The following is a 22,323-nucleotide window of genomic DNA, read 5'->3' on the forward strand; positions in this document are numbered from 1 at the left end:
CATATTCAAGCAGTCAGGAAAAGCCAGGCTGCTAGCATACCATGAATCAACTAACGTACAAACCTCAACTGAAAAGCCCTTAAAAATGGGTTCAAATAGTTTCTTTTGCTTCTTACCCAAATGCTGTAGAGATACTCCTGACAGCTCCTAGTTTGAATGTACAGTACGTGTATGTGAACCAGAATAAGGATGATCTAAAATGCAAATAAGATATTCAAGTTTTGCATATGACTTTGGAACAAACGTTATGGTTCCTTTTCCCCCTGTAATAGTTTGACCTTCTTAATTCAAATTTCGATCACTATGAATTTAAGTGATATATAATTATTTCACATCAAGTACATGACAAGAGACATGGCTAAGAAGTACTTGGGATAGTAAGAAAAAGATATTCAGTGATACTTAAAATTTATTTATAACTCAAAATGCCAAGGTAGCAAACCTGAAGTATGTTTGAAGCCCTCAATCATCACAGGCAACTGATGTCCTTCTGGCACCGAGGCCTCCGTAGTAAGTACTCTGACGCACCTGTACCATTGGCAAAGAAACCTTTGTAGCATTTTAGCAACATTAATATTGAAGGTTCATACTTAGTCATGCAGTTTCCACCTTCTCGGAAAGGAAGAGCTAACTCCTTAAGGAATTAAAAACAATCCCAGTATTAGGAACACAGGTTAGGATGTGGTGTCTTTGGAAGATCCACAGGACACTGCCTTAGAAACATAAACAGTTAGTTATGAATTAAAATCAGACATCACACCAGTTAGAATAAGAACACATTACGCAATAGCCAAATAATCTTTGTTAACAGACACTGAAAAGTTTACATTTACTTCATAAGGAAAACCTGTTGTACTTACATAGAAGAGACCTAAAAAAACAAAAAACAAAAAACAAAACCTCTGTGTAGTACATAAAGATGGTTTTAGGTATTTAGAGAGAAAAAGAAATGTACGCAACCTGAGACATGACTCTATGGAAGTCACAGACTCACTGCTTCAACTTAAAACCACTTTCCATTGTTACACACCATCAATGAAGAGGAGCCAAACATTCAAACATAAAGAACTTTAATTCCTCCCCATTAACCATTCTCCCCACACTAGTCATAACTTGAGAAATAAACTTGGAAATTTAGCCTTTAAAATGTAATAAATAAACCTCAACAGCACTTTTCTTTCTCCTCTTGGAAGAAAAAGGTCAAGAAAACTCATGCCGTCGTAGACCAAATTGTAGTGCCAGAAGCAGAGGCCAGAGGGGTCACTGACACAACAAGGCAGGGACTGAAGATCTTCTCAGGCAAAGTGACTACTTCTTTCCTTTCAGGTCATCTTTTACCTTCCAGAGGACCAGTTCCATGCAGGCAACTGCATTGTCAATTGAATTGTGACCTCCCAATAGCACAGAATATAAAACAATGTGTTAGCGACTGTATCCATGATATTACCCACAGCTATTCTCAAAACAAAGACTTGAGTTAATGTTTATAAAAAATTAACACTGGTCACTTAGCAAAATAGGATTTTGTTTGCTTTGTAAATTCTGTACCTAAGTCTAGATTACCAAACATTTCCCTTTTCCTATGGAGCCTGTCCTCACATGGTCACTACCTTGCTGTGCCTAGGTAGCACATTGTTACCTTCTCTATGTACCTCTTTTCCAGAGAGATAGAACAACAAAGTGGCAGGTATTACTAAAAGAGATCTGGTAAGAAGCCAAAGACAGAGTATATGAGGCAAAGTATAACTGTCTACACAAAGAATGACCTTAGATACAAGATTACATGATTTAATTTACCCAGAATATAAAGCCTATAGTGCTGATGAGAATAATAAATGTATGAGATTAAATGAGAAAAATCATATCAGCACTTCGAAACTGTTGGGTGTATTTTCATTTGTGTTATTCTGAAAAAACAAAACATGGTATCTGTATGTTTATATGAGCTATTTTTTGTTATGTGTAATATTTTCATGTCTAAGGCTAAGATGGATTGCAATAGAACATGTTTTATAATAGAATTTTGTAGGAGCTCTTTGAGATGTGTTTTTAACAAAGCAGATAAAGTACAGACCCACTTGGAGATAGTGTCTAACAAAGAATGAAAGAATAACGACCATAGGGGTACGATCTGTATTTTGTACAATTCATGACAGTATCAGAAGTGCTTCCTATATCTTAGCTATCTTTAGAAACATAGCATGGTAACAAATTTTAACATGCTCAGAATTAATTTTCTTAGACTTCTGTATTGTACAAAAGAGGAGCCGATATGGGCATGAATGTATTGAGTAACCGGCCTCCATTTCAAGTCATACACTGCTCAACTGTGCATATGGCGATGCCACTAACAAGGTAGGTGGCAGCTACACTTGTACTTGATTAACTTGTTTAATATTGGGTGTATTTTATCAGCAAAACCAGAAAATGTTCTTGTTCTGTGAGCAAGATACACTAATTCAGTGTAATTCAGATGCACATATAATGCATCTCTTGAACTTGAACTATACTTCTAACACCCCATTTACTCTGGGTGAGATAACCTGAACCCAATGAATTTTATAATCTCATTTAATGAAAAGCCCATATGAAAAGAGGTACATAGCAAAATTTAGAATAGAATTAGACCTCCACACCAAAAGAAGTTTTAGACATGAATTCAAAGGCCAGGAAACTTGCCCAACAATTTCTGGCCATTATTCTCTGTGTAATTGCTATTTTGATGCCTGTGGAAGATCCAGGACTATACCAGGCAGTGGGCACTGGCATGTAGGACTTTTTACATGCTTTCACATAAACAGGTGCACGTCTCTCTACTCTAGGAGAGAATCCATGAAGAGCCTATCTTAAGCATTTCAGAGAGCCCAACTTTTACCATCAATCACATGATTTGTTTACTCAAGTCAGACTTAGAGTCCTGATAATAATCATTAACCAACAGGCTCTTTCTTACCATCATCCTGAATGATTCTCTGCAGATAGTCAGCCACTAGACTTTTAAGGGATCTTTTGTGAGGCAAGCCTAGCCGATGAGGAAACAGAACTGTCGTGTCCACAACTGAAGAATGAATTAACTGTCAAATGGAAGAGAAAATTCTATCAGAAGTTCTTCCCAAAGAATAACCATATAGATAGCAGCAACAATAATGGTAGCAGCCGAATTATGCTACAAAAGCAAATAACATGAAGCAGTTATGATGTAACAGTGACTAAGCACTCTACATGGGATATCCATTACAACTTGCAGAGTAACCTAATGAGGTAGATCTTCTATTGTCCCCCCCCCCTTTTTTTTTACAGTCAAGAAAACTGCAGGTGTGAAAGATTAAGAGAGGAGTTAGCAATATGGAACCCAGAAATCAAATCCAAGACTTTGGGATCCACTTTCCTACTGTGAGAGTACCACCAGGGGGCAGCATGAGAACAGAGAGGTTCCATCAAAGACGGGGTAGACACAAAACCATGCTCCTCCACTGTGGGACTTAGCTGAGGCGGGCACACCTCAACTAAGCACATGTCCTACCACAGATTAGTGATTTGCTTGTCTGTGTTCGGGGAGGGGCCAGGGACAAGGACTTGGTCCTCTCTAGCTCCAAATTTCCTGTGTTTATACCTGTAAGATGATGAATAGATTTTTCAAGAGTTTGATAAAGGAGAAAATAGAATAGATAAGGAGCAGTCATCTAACAGCCTAGAAAGTTAGGTGCCAGTTTTGGTTCATTAGGAGAGCTATATTTTTGAAAGGTGCATGGAAGAAGATTAGTCTCAAGAGCAATTTAAGGGGAGCCTGGGTGGCTCAGTCAGTTAAGTATCCGACTTCAGCTCAGATCATGATCTCATGAACGGTGAGGTTCAAGCCCCACATTGGGCTCTGTGCTGACAGCTCAGAGCCTGGAGCCTGTTTTCGATTCTGTGTCTCCCTCTCTCTCTGTCCCTCCCCAACTTGTGCTCTGTCTCTGTCTCTCTCAAAAAAAACCACAAAAGAGCAATTTAAAGATTCATTGAAAACTGAGGAATTGGAAATTTAACGTTTAGCACCTAGAAAGTCATTATCTAGAAGCACTTTAAATTCTCCTTTAATGTGTCAACTCCCAAGGAGACACCAGTTCCTGGATGCAGAGTATCAAGTAAATAAAAGAAGGTGGTGGAGGAAATAGAGATAAGCAGGAAAATCCAGGGGTTATCTGGACAGAAGAAACAGACTGAACACAATGAGGAAACGCGGTGTCTGGAAATTGTCTGGTCTGGGAGTCAGGTGCAATAGAATGGCTCCTGAGCAGTTTGAGGGGTGAGGCCTTGGAGGTGATGGAAGGACATTCCTGTGAAGAGCTTTCTTATAGAAAACTTAGTCCCCACCTCTCTTTCCACACAGTTTGGCAGGGTCTGGGTGGAAGCGCATTCCAGTCTTACCTGTCAATTGCAGAGACAAAAATGCTATTTGAAACAAATATCTATTCTTTGAATACCAGCTTACATGGAAAAAGGCTGACATTCACCTATGAAATGTAAATGGCCTTACTTGTCTTCTTCCACTAAAAAAGAACTAACCCTTTTTTTGCATGAAGGTAGGTCCTAGCGTGGCTGAAACAAATCATCAGCAAAGGTCTCCCAAGGTTTAGAGCTGTGCTGTGCACTGTGGTAAGCTACCAGCCACATGCCACAAAAAGTGAACATGACATTTGATCTTGAGCCTAGCTATAAACATCTCTGACTTAATACGAAAAAGTATCTCTAATGATGTGAATAAAATAACCTGTTATATAAACTCAGTCTTCCCCACTGAGTATTAAAGACAGTGATTAAAGAGGATGTCAAACAATGATTTTGGTTTCATCATAATCAATGGACTTTCTGATCTGGATGAACCAAATGACTTTAGCTGTCTTACACTGTAGCTTCTGGTTTATAATAGTTGGACAATATTATCAACATGGACAGCAATTCTTTTCATCTTAATGGGGAAAATCAACAATCAGTAAGAATAATGATAAGGACTACCATCTCAGCACATACGGTTTTGTAAAAGCACAGATCTGTATTTCTTTACCTTAAGAGCATAAAGACTGTGTTCAAAGCTGTGTCCAATTAGGACAGTGTCAGCACTGAACAGGTTCAACAGGACGGCTTGGACATCACGGATGGAAGTTTTGATGTTCTTGAGGTCCTTTTCGACCACACCAGAAAACCTGCCCCAGTAAGAGACATAATGCATTTAAGAAGGTAACTTAGGGGATTTCATCAGTTACAGTTAGAATACATTACTGACCCAATGTGACAAATACTCACTGAACAAAACAAAGATCTGACTTATGACCATCAGATGCCCCTTTACTAGGTTGTATTTGTAACCTAGTAAAATTTATAATATGGATTAATTTATGTAAGGCTGGGAAAGCAGAAGAAATTCCAAATTCACAGGGTTCCTTTGAACTCTCCTCTTTGTAGAAGGGAGGTTGTTTTATCCATTACAATTTAGTTAAGTAGCCTATCTCCCATTAAAGTAAGCCTAAAACAGCCACTCTGGAAAACAGTATGGAGTTTCCTCAAAAAAATTAAAAGTAGAAATACCATATGATCCAATAAATTCCACTAATGGTTAGTTACCCACAGAAACAACCAAAAACACTAATTTAAGAAGATATATACACCCCTATGTTTATTATAGCATTATCTACAATAGCCAAGACATGGAAGCAATATAGGTATCCAATGATAGATGGATAAAGAAGATGTGGTACCCTCACCAGGAATACTATGAAGCATTAAAGAATGGGATCCTGCCATATGTGACAACATGGATGGACTTAGAGGATGTTATGCTAAATAAAATAAGTCAGACTGAGATTTCACTCATATGTGGCATCTAAAAAACAATCAAAACCCAGGATCAGACCAAACTGATGGTTGCCAGAGGAAAGGGGGACAGGAGGATGAGCAAAATGGTCAGAGGGGAATGGGAGAAACAGACTTGTAGTTATGGAATGAATAAATCATGGAGATGAAAAGTACAGCAAAGGGAATAGAGTCAGTGATATTGTAATAGCATTGTATGGTGATGGTAGCTACGCTTGTGAGCACAGTATAACATACAGACATGTTGAATCACAGTGTTTTACACCTGAAGCTAATGTAACATTGCATGTCAGATATGCTCAAAGAATAAAAATATAAAGCCTATAGATGAAATATGGGTAGCATGGGAGAGAAAATGGAGCCCTAGGCAAACTCTAGATAACCTAGGTTTGAATTAGGCTATGATTCTGCCATTTGCTTACTCTATAGATTCTCAGAAAATTACTTAATTTTCTTGTCTCAGTCTTATCTGTAGAGTCATTTACCAATCTTAATGGCTTATAAGGATCCAATGAAATACATGCAGAAAAAGTATTCTAGTGCCTTTCATGAAGCACATTCTAGATACCTGACCAGAAATATGGCTACTGCTACGCCGTACTGCAATTTAGGAGAAAAGCAAGTGATAAAAATACTGGGAAGACATTTTCGACTTAAATTTCATACGGATATTATTGTCTCCCATCAAAAACAAAACATACCTGGCTCCACTTTTATTTAACATAGAATTGGCCATTTTAGCTAGAGCAATGAGGCAGGAAAAAGTAGTAAAGGGCATCCAAATTGGAAAGGAATAAGTTATAAACTGTCACTATTTGCAGATGACATATTTTCTATATAGAAAATCTAGACTCCACAAAAAAATTGCCAGAATAAATGAGTTCAGTAAATTTGCAGGCTACAAAAATCTGTTGCATTTTTATACACTAACAATAAAATTTCATAAAGAAAATCCCATTTATAAGCATCAGAAAGAATAAAATATCTAGGAATAAATTTAGTCAAGGAGGTAAAAGACCTGTACACTGAAAACTAAGACACTGATGAAAGAAACTGAATAGAACAACAGTAAATGGAAAGGTATTCCATGCTCATGGATTGGAAGAATATTGTTAGTATTTCCATATCACCCAAAGCAGTCAACAGATTCAATGCAATCCCTATCAAAATTCCAATGACATTTTTCACAGAAATAGAACAAACTGTAAAATTTTTATGGAACCACAAAAGGTCCAGAATAGATAAAGCAATCTTGAAAAAGAACAACAAAGTTGGAGGCAATACACTTCCTGATTTCAAAGAGTATTACAAAGCTATAGTAATCAAAATGGTTTAGTACTGATATAAAGACAAATGCAGAGATCAATGGAACAGAATAGAGCCCAGAAATAAACCCATGTATATATAGTCAATAAATATATAACAAAAAAGGAATGAATAGCTAATGGAGAAAACGTAGTTTCTTCAATCAATGGTGCTGGGAAAACTGGACAGACACATGCAAAAGAATGAAAGTGGAGTACTCTCTTATATTCTACTCAAAAATTAACTCAAAAAAATTATCAACTAAGTCCAGCAACCACAAAACTAGAAAGAGAACAGGCAAAAAGCTCCATGACATTGGTTTTAGAATTTTTTTTGGATCTGATTTTGAAACCAATGGCAACAATAGCAAAAATAAACAAATGGGACTACATGAAACTAAAAAGCTTCTGTACAGTAATAGATACCATCAACAAAATAACATACTGAATGGGTTAAGGTACTGCAAATCATTTATCCAATAATGGATTAATAACCAACCAAGGAAATAGAATTCATACAACTGACAAAAAAATCCCAAACAATCTAATTAAAAATGGGCAGAGGATCTGAATAGACATTTTTGCAAAGATATACAGATGGCCAATAGGACCCTGAAAAGATGTTCAATATCACTAATCATCAGGGAAATACAAATGAAAACCACCAGGAGATATTGCCTCAGACTTATCAAAGATATAAATAACAAGTTTTGGCGAGGATGTAGAGAAAAGGGAACATTCATTCACTGTTGGTGGGAATATAAAGTGTGTGGCCACTATGAAAAATATGGAGCATCCTCAAAAAATTAAGAACAGAACTACCATATTATCCACTCATTACACTTCTGAGTATTTATCTGAAGAATATGAAAAGACATATGTACTCCAATGTTTACTGCAGCATTATTTTCAGTACACAAGATATGGAAGCAACCTAAGTATTCATTGATAGATGAACAGATAAGAAGATGTGGTGTGTGTATATATATATATATATATATATATATATATATACACACACACATATACATACAATGGAATACCACTTTGTTCTAAAAATGAATGAAATTGGGCCATCTGAGTGGCTCAGTCAGTTAAGCGTCCAACTTCAGCTCAGGTCATGATTTTGTGGTGGGTTCGAGCCCCTTGTGGGGCTCTGTGTTGACAGCTCAGAGCCTGGAGCCTGCTTCAGATTCTATGTCTCCCTGTCTCTCTGCCTCTCCCTCACTCATGCTCTGTCTCTCTGTCTCTCTCAAGGATAAATGTTAAAAAAAATTTTTTTTAAAAAGAAGTGAAATCTTGCCATATGTGACAACATGGATGAACCTTGACGGTATTAGGCTAAGTGATATAAGTCAGAGAAAGACAAACACCATATGATTTCACTTATAAATGGACTCTAAAAGGCTTAACAAATGAACAAACAAAACTCAGAGATCAGAACTGTGGTTTTCAGAGGGGAAGGTGGTAGGAAGTAGAAAAAATGGGTTGCAGAGATCAAGAGGTACACATTTCCACTAATAAAAAAAAAATCAAGGGGATGTAATATACAGCATGGCACTATAAACATTAATACTCTATTGTAAATTTGAAAGTTGCTACTAACAAAGTAAATCTTAAAAGTTCTGACAAGATTTTTAAACTCTGGGTGGTGACAGATGGTAACTAGTTTTATTGTGGTAAACATTTCACATGTATAGAAATGACAAATCATGATGTTGTACACCTCAAACTGATAACATATGCGATTTATACTTGAATAGCTAAAAAAAGAAAAAAAAAAGATACCTGGCTCCATCATTGAGCTTAAGGAATGTGATACATAATTAATCAAATATTTTGATTAAGAGGAAATTATCAAGGAGTACTTGGGTTTATTTTAAATCAGTTTTTAAAAAAATGCAAGGCATTGATGCATTTGAAGTTGTTTTAAGAGTTCATAATTATTTAAAATGCCAATGCTTCAGTTATCATTGTATCACTATGAATATCAATAATTATCCAAGTATTTCCTGACCTGTTCCAAAAAGCAGTTAGGAAAGATTTCATAAAGCCATGGAAGAATAAGCACTGATAAAAGTTCAATAACTTTATTTTACCATTTTATTTGCCAATATACCCCAATAAAGCTGAAAAAAAAAATCCAGTAAAATAGGGCTATTAGGATATGGCCAAAATAAGTAGGAAAAAAAATTCAGGGAGGTCAGGAGAAAGAGTAGTATACAGAATGTATTTTCTGATAATAACTTTTCCTGAGTTTTTATGCATACAACCGTTTTTTTAATCAGCTGTGAGGGAGTTTATGTTAAAAAGTGTTTATTACAATTCTCTATAAATATTCTCAAAATTCATCATCAAAACAACTTTAATTTACATGACCACTTTGCTTTACTGTGTTCCAAAATGATAGACATATACACATTATATGATATATATACTTTATATATATTATATATGAGTTTTTTTACTATATACACTATTACAATTATATTATGTATGCTATATATATTGTATATTATAGTATATATATACCATGTGATATATGTGTATATACAAGTCATTTGTTTATATAGCTAAACAAATCATATATACATACACATATATAAATAAGTAATTTTAAGTAGTACTGGAGAATTTGTTAAGGAAAACTGAATAAATACAATCACACCAATAATGAACACTTCTTATTCTAAAGTGAATTCAGATCAGTGCCTTCTATTTTATATTTAAATTTGCAAATATGTCATTTTATATGGCTTATAAGCCTTAGGAAAATCCAAATTTAATTGATTAATCATATAACTGTGGTTTCATAAGAGGTTTATAAAAATTAAAGGTACATCTATATTATACCATTTCAAGTTGGAACTGAGTTTGGGTCAGAAATAGGTCATACTTTAATAATAATGAGTATTAGGATAGAATCTGCACTGAACTATTAGTTTGTAAGCCATATCAAAGCCATGTATATTCAAGGACATGTCTACAAGATTGCAGACATTTTCATCTAATGACAATTTTTACCTAATGGAAGCAGATAACACGGTATTTTCAAAAGGAACTGATTAATGATTTAACAAATAAATAAAATCTATTAACTATTTTTGCCTCTCTCACCTCCTACCTACGACTCCAACACGTCAACACCACGAGGGCTGAAACTCTGTTTCTTATTTAGGGTTGTAACCTGGGGTCTAACAGTGTCTGTGTACTTTTAGCAAGGTACTTAATAGAATATGAATGTTTTTCAACAAATGAATTAAAGGAAAATGGTGTAACTGATGCTGTAACACTGATTGAATACAAGTACAAGTAAAATGCACATAAAATACATGTTGAACGTTCTATGGTCTCAAAAACCAGCCCTTTTATATGACACATACCTAGTGTTATAGTCAATGACTTCTTCATCTGGTTTCACAAATGTAGCGTAGACCACCTGAAGGCTGGGATCAACCACTGTCACTTGAGTAAGTTCCAAACCTTTGGCTGTGTAGCACTATAAAGTGGAAAATATTAAACTTATAGGTCATATTGAGTAAACATGTTTTAACATCTAAGATATCTTTAAGGAGTATTTCTAACTAGAACATACAATTTAATCATATTATTCAGATTTGCTAACAAAAGCTAGTCAGTGGGTATGACAGTCTTGTAAATGATGTTCCAAGCTTTAAGTTTTTCCCTTAGTGTTAGTAATATTTTATTTCAGAAAATAATTTCATTTTCTGGGCTTAGTCTTTACAGTTGTTTTCATTAGAGATCAGTGATATCCAGGAGAGCCTTCTGTGATAATGAAAATGTTCTATTGCTATGCTAATACTACAGCCACTAGCCACAGGTGGCTACTGAGTATCTGAAATATGGCTCATGTGACATGTGACTGGAAACATGACTGTCATTATATTGGCTAATGAAGTTATAAATCTTGAATGAAAAAAGAAAGTCTTTACCATAAATACCAATGCGGCATTGAAGAGCACAACATGGTAACATTTGACTTCGAAGCCTGAAGCAGCCTGAATTGTTTCCAGTTGAAGACCTAAGCTTGAAACTGAACAATGTCCTTCTACATTTATTGTAATTAAACTCTACAAATCTGCTTTCCAAATATACTACAGGGACTAAAAATTTTATATCTTGGTAGAGACAACTGTCCACATGATATTTGACACATCCCACATACATTCCCTTAGTGTGTCTGATTCTCACAGTTACTGTGGAGTGATTATTAGCCCCACACTTGACGGAGTAAAACATCCATTTCACTTGCTCAGGAGTGACAGCGTGGAAGCGGTGGAGCTTCCCAGGTCATACAGTTCAGTTCTGTTTGTTCCCTACTTTTTCATATTGATTCTCAGATGAAGAAAAATCCCTATAAATATTTTGCTGCCTCTATAAACAATAGTTTTTGAAAATTATTCAAGTTTTTATGCTGATTCTGGGGAGAACAGTACTATTTATAGCATTTTCTACCTGCATAATTTCAGTAATTTGAAGAGAAGCTGCACCACTGGTGATATATAAAGAAAAATTAATAAATGAACAGAGACCCAACGATCAGTTGCTGGCCTCATCTCTTACTAAATACAGAAATTCCTCCAAGTCACCTCTCTTCCATTTCAGTTGCCTCTGAAGATGGGTGAATTACAGTGCAGAACTATGAGGAATCAAGAGAAAGCCTAGCAAAGTGCTGTTACACCCACAATATAAAGTGCCCCACAAGGATTTGGTTGTAATTACTGTATTAAAAGAGAAAACACGGACATACCACCTCACAATTCACAGCAAATACACCATGATTACCATCGGGGGGTGGGGATTTGACAAAAGTCTTCACAAAGCCCTCTAGGTTTTCTTTTTGGTCATGAACGTGAAGCTGAAATAAACATTGCCAAATAAATTACCGTGTATTTCTGCAAGTGCAGTTACGCTCATAAAAATTTCCCCAACTAAAAATTAGCTAATTAACTCTCCTGAATTCTTTCAAATGCCTGTTGATCTCTGGAGGCAGCAGCTCTGGTTCTGACACAAGCAGCGGTCCGGGTGAGAAGCCCTACCTTGGCGACCTGACACCCTGTGGAGCCAAGGACACCTTCACAACAGCGGTACCGTGTTTCTAAGCCGCCGAGGACTGCAAACCAATCAAAAAATAAAAATCAAAACAGGTGAACTTTATAAGGCGGAGTGGCTTCCAGGCCTGTAAGGACACTGCAGTGCAAGTGACTTGATGTTATTCCTTCCCATAGTCGTATTTATTTTTGGATGTTCATAATCAACAGGAAAGACTGACTCCTGGAACACAGGTCTTGTGGAGTACACTTTGAAAGTGAATTACAATTACCAATGTCCTGGACACCTTCCACGCCCTTCCTTCCTCTTTCCCTTATTTTCCTTGGTCCCTCAGCTCTCTTCTGGCATCACCTCCTTATTCTGCTTTGACTTAACCTCAAGTATGTTTTCAGCATCCTCCCCCCTCCCGGACCTTTTCTTTCTGCTGGAGCCCTCTGGCTGAGAGGCTCAAAGTACACATTCCCCCCTCCTATGTGTGAGGTGTTGATCTGACCCAAGAAATGTCACCCAGTTATGTAGACTGAGACCACAACACAGAGGTGGTCTCCTGTCTCTACCAAATCCTGATGCCTTCTTCTTATCTTTGCCCAAGTACTATGTACATTTTCACAGTTAGAATCCCAAGCCTTCATACCTCTTACCCCAATCCCATAATCTAGCTCATCTGTTCTCACATCCAACTCAGCCCTTCTTCACTCTGGCCCAAACTAACATTCTCCCAACTGCTATTATATCCTTCTGTCTACAGTGGTTTCTGCATCAGTTTTCCTATAGAATGGGTTAGATGGATCTCCTTAAGGCACATATTCATTATATCATTTTCCTCAAGTCATTCCCTTGTTTATTACTGATCAAATGCAAATTTCTCAGGCTGACTCTGAAGGCTCATGCTTAATCAGCCTTACATTACTCATCCAATCTTGACATCCCACAGCTTTATCTTACCTTCTTCTGTGATGAGGAAGGGAGGCAGAGAACCAGTATTAACTGAGCATCTATTATAAGCTAGGACTTTGATGTATCAGCTCACTGAATTGCCACATAAAGCTCATTCCATGAAGGTGGAAACAAAAGCTCAGAGAGCTTAAGTGATTTTGCCCAAGGTCTCAGAGAAAATAGATGGCAAAACAGCCCCGAATCTCAGGTCCACTGGCTCCAATGTCCTTGTTCTGTTCATTATGCTTTACGGTCTGCTTAGCCCCATTGGTCTTACTCACACTTACTCACACTTACTCCTCTTCCCTCTTTGTTCTTCTCCTTCTGGAATTCATAGTGCCTCCACCTTCTGTAACTAAGCCTTCCATGCTCTAAACCCTCAGGCCAAACTTGCCTGGTTTATTACTTATCCATGTATTTATCCAGTCATTCAATCATGCCCATTGTTCTTTTCTATTTTCTCCCTGCTTTATCTTCTTCATACTACTTACTACAATATCATTCACATTCATGTCCATCTCTACATAAATAGTTCATCGATCCACCATCTCTCCAAATGTTTATTGACCGTCTATATGTATGAGGTATTATGCCAAGTGCTGGGGAGACCATCGGGAGGAAAAAAAAAAAAAGAATGAGTGGTGGTCCTTCCAAAAGCTCACAGTCTTTTGGAGACGGCAGATAAACTACTAGGTCATTACAAAACGCACTTCAGTGCTATGAAAGGAAGAGGCAGGATAGAAGAGGGAAGACCTGTTTCAGATGGTGGGGTTGGGAAAGGACCTTGTGGCGATACTATTTAAGCAGAGACACAAAGGAGAAAAAGGAAACAGCCATGGCAAAAGCAGAGAGAATAATGCATAAGAGGGTTCTGGACAGAGGGTCGGTGTGGTGTGAAAGTATCAATGGACAGGGGAGAAAATAGGGGGCAGAGACCGAGTCAGGCAGGGTCAGCAAGGTAACCAAAGACTTTTAATCAAAGCAGGGCAGAGACAGGACCAGATATGTGATGTAAAAAATTACTCTGGGGTTTTGGGGATGAAAAATAGATTGGAGGGAGGTAGAGAGACAAAAGAACACAGTAGAAGCAGTGAGACTGGACAGGAGGACACTGCAGAAATTGGGGACAGAGATGGGGGTGGTTTGGACCTGGACAGTGGCAGTAGAGGTAGAGAAGGGACAGGCTCAGACTACATTACTGATGGGCAACACATAACACATACACACTGCTAAGACGAAAAGGTGCTAAGACTAATGACACTACCCAGGTTTTTGGTTTGAGTAGGAAAACTCCCCAGCTGAGTGGACTGTAGCGAATTTACAGTGTTGCAGGAAAGATGGCGGCTGGAGAAAGGAATCAAGAGTGTATCTTCATTCAGGGCAGGGGTGAGGGTGGCAAGGAATGGAAGCTATTAGCAAAGAAATTATTCTAATACTGGCAGGTGCAAAGCAGGTGATGTCAGGAGGTAGATGACTGTCATGAGGTCTTCATGCACCACTATCACAGCCCAGGACTCCCTGCGCCAGTGGGCCGCAAGGGTAGCAAGTGGTGGTCAGAGTAGGTGCTTGTAATTCAAACTTCAGATTCAGTACAGTTTCTCTTGACTGGACTGGTTTTGCCAAATACAGTGAACTAAATACTTTACTGCACTTTTCTCTGAACAGCTCTGCACTGGCTTGTCAAATAAATGAAACAACTAAATACTTGCCTTTATGAGTCAGCACTCGGCCAAAGTGGTAGTAACATTCTTCTACCCTACTGTGTTTGCCTGCGGGAGTCACACCATATGTTTTCCCACAACGACAACAGACCTTCTTGGAAGCTAAAGCAAAATATGAAGTGAAATTATTCATGAATACATGGGGAGAAAAGAAAACTGCACTGAAATGCAGAGAATTAACTGCCTTCACATTCTTGATCATGCTTGGAGATTTCATACCCAGGGTTGACCATGAGGTAACAGGAAACCTACCAGGATTACCCAAAGGAACACTTGCAGGTGACCTGCTCCTGGCACCAGGACTGCCTGTCTTCTAACAGGCATTCTGTCTGCCTCCAGGGTCAGCCTTATGGCAGATAATTTTGGCTTTAGCTACATAACCTCACTGTAGCCAACTTAATTATCTACTTTTAGTACATAGTAACTCCTGGAACAGGACATGTCTTCATTATTATCTTATCCCCTTTCCATATATAGTGACCTGTGTGCTTATTAAGTCATTGAGAGTAGATCTGGGCTTTTCACTAGACCCATTTGTGAATATTGGTTTTAATTAACAATCCTCAAACTAGTTCTGATGGTGTTGGCAACTCTTATCTGAGTGTCTGTTATGAGGTTCTGAGGCAGGCACTGTACCGAGCACTCCACATGCATTCCTGTAACTAATTCTCACAGCAACCTGATGGGGTAGCTGTATGATCCAGATTTGGGAAAACCAAGGCTAGAGGGAAAACCAGAAACCAAATGCAGATGTGCCTTTCTCCTTGAGAGTCTCTGTTCTTAACTGGGTTAAGGGGTGAGGGAGGGAGGGGGAAAAAGTAATTAAATGGCAAAGACAATCATGAAAAAAATATTAAAGATACAAAAGATAAATATTTTCTAATCACTGGAAAAAATATTTTTTAAATGTTTGAGAGAGTGAGTGAGAGAGAGAGCACAAGCAGGGGAGGAGCAGAGAGAGCGGGAGAGTGAATCCCAAGCAGGCTCTGCAGTGTCAATGCAGAGCCCGATATAGAGCTTGATCTCACGAATCATCAAACTATCATCTGAGCCGAAACCAAGAGTCAGATGCCTAGCTGGGAGCCACCCAGGCACCCAGAAAAAATATTTCTGTAATTGCATTTCAGACTCCAATGGACCTAAGGTTTGACAGTTGTGATGTTAGGTATTCTAAATTTCTTTCTTGGGGGTGGGGGCAGGAAGGAATTTTAACTATGCCTAGCATTTAGAGAAAATGTAAAATAATAACACTAATTGTAAATCTTTTTATAACATTGTCTAATGAAAGCATAGGAAGTATTCAAAACCTGACACTGGGTATGTATATGAATTAGCTGGTAGGAGTAGGGGCTCCAGAATCAGACTCCTTGGGTCCAAATCCTGGCTCTACCACTTATTTTCAGACTGACCTTTGACCAGTCACTTCACCTCTAAGAGCTTCAATTTTCTCTTTTGTGTGAATAGAGGTAATGCTAGTACTTACCTGAAATGATTATTAAGACTTAATAAATTATGTAAAGAAAATAAACTTCTAAGGTAATGGAAATGAAGTAGGAAGGGGAATAATCTTCTCAGGGTTCCAGCCTCAGCATGTAGCAAGATCATTTTCAGTCCCATACACTTACTGTCAGTTGTAAGAGTTTTGGTCATGCCCGGCTTTAAAAGAATACTGCCTGGTTTGTCAGGGCTGGGTTGGGGATAGTTATTTTCGTGTAACTGTTCTTCTGTTAGAAGGTAGTCTTGCAGATGTCTGTAGAGAACGATTCCTGTGAGTGCTAAGAAAAAAAGGAAGTGCAGTTCAATAAAATTTAAATAGCATGTTTTAAAGCAGTGGTAAAGTTAGAGTCTACTAACCCTTTCAAATATGAAAAGCTCCTATACGTGCAAACATATGATATTTGTCCTTCTCTGCCTTACTTATTTCGCTCAGCATAACACCCTCAAGGTCCATCCATGTTGCTACACATGGCCAGATTTCATTGTTTCTCATTGCCATGTAGTATTCCATGGTATAGCTGACAAAAACTGAGGACTGATGGATGTGGGGGGAGGGGGGGATGGGCATGGAGGAGGACACTTGTGGGGATGAGCACTGAGTGTTATGTGGAAACTAATTTGACAATAAACTATTAAAAAAAAACTGAAATAGTAAAGGTACATTAGTCATGATAAAAAAAATACGAAAAGCTCAAATGCTGATTAACATTAAGTAAGGGAGTAGCCTAAAAGAATCAAATTCTTCATAAGCTTTGACCAATATATCTATATATATAGATATAAAGACATTGCTCCCTGTATCATTGGAAGTCCTATAGCTTGGATAAGAGAAGAGGAAGAATCAAATCAGTAATAGCCAGTTCATATTAAGCATGCCAAAAAGTATCCTCAAGACTTTGATTTAAACTTTACATTAATTAACTCAGAAGGACAAACCTATTGACTTTGTTTTTATAGACAAAGTGAGGCTCAGAGAAATGAGGACACATGACCAAGGTTACACAGCACAGTTGATAAACAGACTCAGGTCTTATGGTTCCAAATCATGCTTATTGATTCTTAATAAACACTGAGCTAAGAGAAGCACAAAAGCTTACAAGCAGGAAACATGGTAATGCTCACAAGGGCAAAATGCTCAAGTTCAAGGATCTCTTTCCAACATCACTAACCCTAATCCCCTCACACTAATGGATTCCTAAAATTTCTCCTAATGTATTAAAATTCTGGCATAATGTGCTACACCCTTTTGTACAAGAAGACTTCTGTGTGAGAAGAAATATATTAGAAAATTCTAGAAGCACATACTTTGTTTCACACAAGTACTGAGAGGACAAGACAGGTACTACCATCTAGTTTTATTCAAAATATAATGAAAATCAGTAACACTTTTTCTCTAGCTTTTTGCTCCAGGGAGTTAGAAATGCAGACTTTGATGCTGTTCCTCAACCTCCTGAATCAGAATCTGCCTGTTAACAAGATTCCCAGGTTATTTCATGCTTGTTAAGTTTGAGAAGCACCACTCTGNAAAAAAAAAAAAAAAAAGAAAGAAAAGAAAAAAGAGATTGAGAATTCAAATACTGCCTAAGTAGAGCCTGGTTTATCATCTATTTATACTAATTTTTAAAAAGGCTATAAAATATGTACAGTCTGTAGATGATCCTTCATAAACACAATAGTTTAATAACTGCACTATCATATTTACTTCTCCACTAAGGTGACTAGGACAGGGGTCTGTTATCATTAGACCAAGCTTACCACTTTTCTTTTCATTCTTTTTCAATCCAGTTGTTTTATTGTTGTTACTGCTTCCAGATACACCTAAAACACACAAGAAATTTTCTCCTGAGATTATGAATTATCTTTGTCTGTTTTATATAAAAAAAGTACAGAACATGACAGAGGTCTATAACATAGCGAAGTCTTTATTTTTACTTTAAAATAGGCACCCAACATAGGAGACTAAATTATTTTTTAACTAATTCTAAGTGGGAAAAAGTAATTTACTGAACTACTAAGTAGATCAGGACTTTGTATTTTCCAAAGGTAATTTATTTTGTGCATTGGCTAGAGTATGTCTAAATGTGAGTCAATGAGCGTTACCTCATCACTGACTACTACTCTCACAATTTGCAAACCATTTCTATTTCATTGCTGCAAGTATCCAAAATATGTACTTAGACTTCTATGTTCCATTTTTGTGTGCTGTATTTCATATGCAAAGATGAGGGGAAGTGAGAATACCATGAAAATATTAACCCAAAAGACCCTGTATATTTTATTTTGTTATTAAAATTTTTATTTTATTAAGTTTTTTTGTTCTAATTCTAGTGTAGTTAACATAGTGTTTATTAGTTTCAGGTGTACAAACAGTGATTCAACAATTCCATACATCACCCAGTGCTCATAACTGTATTTAAAAAATTTTTTTAAATGTTTTATTTCTGACAGAGAGAGACAGACAGACAGGCAGACAGACAGCCAGCATGATCAGGGGAGGGTCAGAGAGACAGGGAGATACAGAATCTGAAACAGGCTCTAGGCTCTGAGCTAGCTGTCAGCACAGAACCTGACACAGGGCTCAAATCCACGAACCATGAGATCATGACCTGAGCCAAAGTCGGACGCTTAACCGACTGAGCCACCCAGGTGCCCCATAACTGTATTCTTATTCCCCATCACCAATTTATCCCATCCTCCACCCTTCTCCCCTCTGGTATCCATCAGTATGTTCTCTATAGTTAAGAGTCTGTTTTTTGATTTGTCTTTTTTTTTTCCCCTTTGTTCATTTGTTTTGTTTCTTAAATTACACATGAGTGATATCATATGGTATGTGTTTTTCTCTGTCTTCTTTTTCTTAGTATTATACACTGTAGATCCATCCTTGTTGCAAATGACAAGATTTCATTCTTTTATATGGCTGAGTAATATTCCATTGTGTAAGCATGTATATATATGTATACACACATACATATCTACATACATATAAATATATATGTAGATATATATATGTGTGTCTTCTTTCTCCTTCATCTACCAGTGGGCACTTGGGCTGCCTCCATAAATTGGCTATTGTAAATGATGATGCAATAAACACAGGTGTGCATATATCTTTTTGAATTAGTGTTTTCATATTCTTTGGGTAAATAAATACCCTGTAGTGTGATTAATGGATCAAGGGTAATTCTATTTTTTAAGTTTTTAGGAACCTCCAAACTGTTGTCCATAGCAGCTATACCAGTTTACATTCCACACCCTCACCAATACTTGCTTCTTGTGTTATAGATTTTAGCCATTCTGTCAGGTATGAGGTGATATCTCGTTGTGGTTTTGACTTGTATTTCCCTGATGATGAATGATGATGAACATTTTTTCATGGGTCTATTGGCCATCTATATGTCTTTTTTCAAGAAATGCCTGTTCATGATACCTTGTATATTGTAATACACATATTAAAGTCCATTTAAAGTGCTGTACAAAAAATGCCATAGGGGTGCCTGGGTTGTTTGGTTGAGCATCTGATTCTTGATTTTGGCTCAGGTCATGATCCCAGGCTTGTGTGATTGAGCCCTGTGTGGAGCCTGCTTAAGATTCTCTCTCCTCTTCTTCCCCTTCTCCTGCTCATACTTTCTCTCAAAATTTAAAAATTTTCAAAAACATTTTTTAAATGCCATAAAGAAATAATCAAGTTTTTACATTCTTGAAATTAAAATAGCATTTCTAAGCATAACACAAAACCCAGAAACCAAAAATAAAGAGATTAATTACACTTTATTTTTGAGAGAGAGAGAGGGCGAGCGAGCATGAGTAGAGGAGGGGCATAGAGAGAAGGAGACACATAATCAGAAGCAGGCTCCTGGCTCTAAGCAGTCAGTGGAGCGTCCAATGTGGGACTCGAACCCATGAACCATGAGATGGGAGCTGAAGTCAGACGCTTAACTGACTGAGCCACCCAGATGCCCCTAATTACACTTTTAAAATAACTTCTAGGGGTGCCTGGGTGGCTCAGTAGGTTAGGCATTTGACTCTTGATTTTGCGTTAGGTCATCTTCTCGTGGTTCATGGGATAGAGACCTGTGCCAAGATTCTCTGTCTTCCTCTCTCTGCCCCTCCCCAACTTGTGTGCACATGCACACATCCTCTCTCTCTCTCAAAATAAACATTAAAAGGGAGACAAAATAAGTCAGGCAGAGAAGGACAAATATCATATGTTTGCACGTATAGGAGGATTAGGAGGAACTTGACGGAGGAACAAGGGGGAAAAGAAGGGCGGAAATGGTGGGGGAAAGGGAGAGAAGCAAACCATGAGAGACTCTTGAATGCTGACAAAAACTGAGGACTGATGGATGTGGGGGGAGGAGGGGATGGGCATGGAGGAGGACACTTGTGGGGATGAGCACTGAGTGTTATGTGGAAACTAATTTGACAATAAACTATTAAAAAAAAATTTAGATCAAATAAACAGTGAATAAGGGAAAAAAAAAAGGGAGACAAAATAACTTTTTTATTATTACAAATTTTATAAATAAGGCTGAAGTATAAGCAACAAACTGAGAAAAATATTTGAAGCCTATTAAAAGGGGATATGCAAAAGGTTGTCATGTATCAATAGGCTAATAATAAAAATGGACAGAAAAACGCAATAAAAAAAGATTCTCATTTTAAAGGGAATTTAAAATGAGAGAGAAAGGAAGGTCTTCAACCTCATAATAATAATAAAAACAAGACTAAAATAACCATTTCTGATCTATACTTTCACACTCCAAAACAGGATAAATGAAGAACTTTTGCAAGGTGTGAGGAAAAACCTTATATTCCTACCTTACTAGTGGGAATGTAAAGGGCAACCATTTTCTGGAGGAAGTTAGCAATATTTATCAATTTTAAACATGTAGACCTTTTCTGCTTGCTGCTCTGTGCATAGGAATTTATGTTAAGGATACATAGACTCTAGTATGAGCAAACATTTCAGTTCACAATCCATTAATCACAGAACTTATGGTAGACAAAACATGTAAGCCACCTTGATGCTCAGATGCGTGTTTTGTCTGTATTCTGCACTTGACACAATGGAGTACAATAGCACAGGTTCTATACAATTGTGTATCATGTAGTCATTAAAATGTATGCTACAGATCTGGATGTTAACACACATTCTAGATTAACTGATGAAAGATTTCTAGGACACTTTATTCAGTAAAAAAAAGTTTGACTATACGCCAAATGACTGCATTCATTTCAATTATTAAAATTACATATATTTCTGTATTCATTATGGAATGGTCTATATTGAAGATCTGGAAGGAAGTTGTCTTTGGCAGTTTCCTTTAAGGCTTTTCTGTATTATTTGAATTCATGCTATGTATTCTCGAAGGTGGTAGGATTGCCCCCAAGCAAACAAAACTGGCTCTTGAGGAATAATTTTAAAAAATCATAGATATTACAATGGTATGTGGCTTTCCAAAATGCAACCCTACCCAACAAAATACTATCCCTTAAGTACTTAATACTACTGGGGACTGGGGGTGGGAGTAGTAAAAAAAAAAAAAAAGTCTAAAAAGAAGTCTTAAGGGAGCAATAATGAAAAAAGAAATTTGAGAAATAGTATTTCACATGGAATGAGTTACTTTTATAACCAGAAACCAAATTTAATTTTCTCCATGATAATTGTTCTCAAGGGGTTATATTCACATGTCTAATTTCAAATCTAATTTATTTTCAATGAAATATCTCACTTGCGTGTTCTACTCAAGAGTATTTTTTAAATATATTTAATTGAATACTTAAAAACGACCCCTTATGAAAAAAACCACATTTAATGTCAGCTGTTCATCATAAGTTTTTATCTTATCACTTGATTAATTAAAAAGAAATTACCTTGATCTGTCAGCTTCTTAAGAGTATTTATTGCTATGTTCAGATACATATTTCTACTGCCACAG

General features: G+C 37.1%; 1 protein-coding gene across 1 annotated transcript; it reads right to left on the bottom strand.

Moving 5' to 3' along the window:
• Nucleotides 1-1,036: 1,036 nt before the first annotated feature.
• On the bottom strand, nt 1,037-22,323 carry LOC144233259 (RNA exonuclease 1 homolog). The gene is made up of 10 exons (XM_077766083.1): nt 22,259-22,323; nt 18,140-18,202; nt 16,513-16,662; nt 14,876-14,989; nt 12,218-12,291; nt 11,929-12,036; nt 10,541-10,656; nt 5,048-5,186; nt 2,954-3,074; nt 1,037-1,391 (listed from the first exon to the last, which is right to left on the bottom strand). The coding sequence occupies exons 1-10, from the start codon at nt 22,305-22,307 to the stop codon at nt 1,309-1,311; spliced, it is 1,017 nt and encodes a 338-aa protein (XP_077622209.1). The 5' UTR covers nt 22,308-22,323; the 3' UTR covers nt 1,037-1,308.

Source organism: Crocuta crocuta, unplaced genomic scaffold (genome assembly GCF_008692635.1).
Source record: "Crocuta crocuta isolate KB4526 unplaced genomic scaffold, BGI_CrCroc_1.0 scaffold529, whole genome shotgun sequence".
Classification (NCBI taxonomy): Eukaryota; Metazoa; Chordata; class Mammalia; order Carnivora; family Hyaenidae; genus Crocuta; species Crocuta crocuta.

What these genes read in the sequence shown, in the direction of transcription:
- LOC144233259 (XM_077766083.1), bottom strand. Translation starts at nt 22,307, where the DNA reads ATGTATCTGAACATAGCAATAAATACTCTTAAGAAGCTGACAGATCAA. An exon ending in GTCATTGACTATAACACTAG is followed by an intron (nt 5,187 to 10,540) that starts GTATGTGTCATA and finishes TTACTGGGGCAG; the next exon opens with GTTTTCTGGTGTGGTCGAAA. An exon ending in GAGAATCATTCAGGATGATG is followed by an intron (nt 1,392 to 2,953) that starts GTAAGAAAGAGC and finishes TGCTATTGGGAG; the next exon opens with GTCACAATTCAATTGACAAT.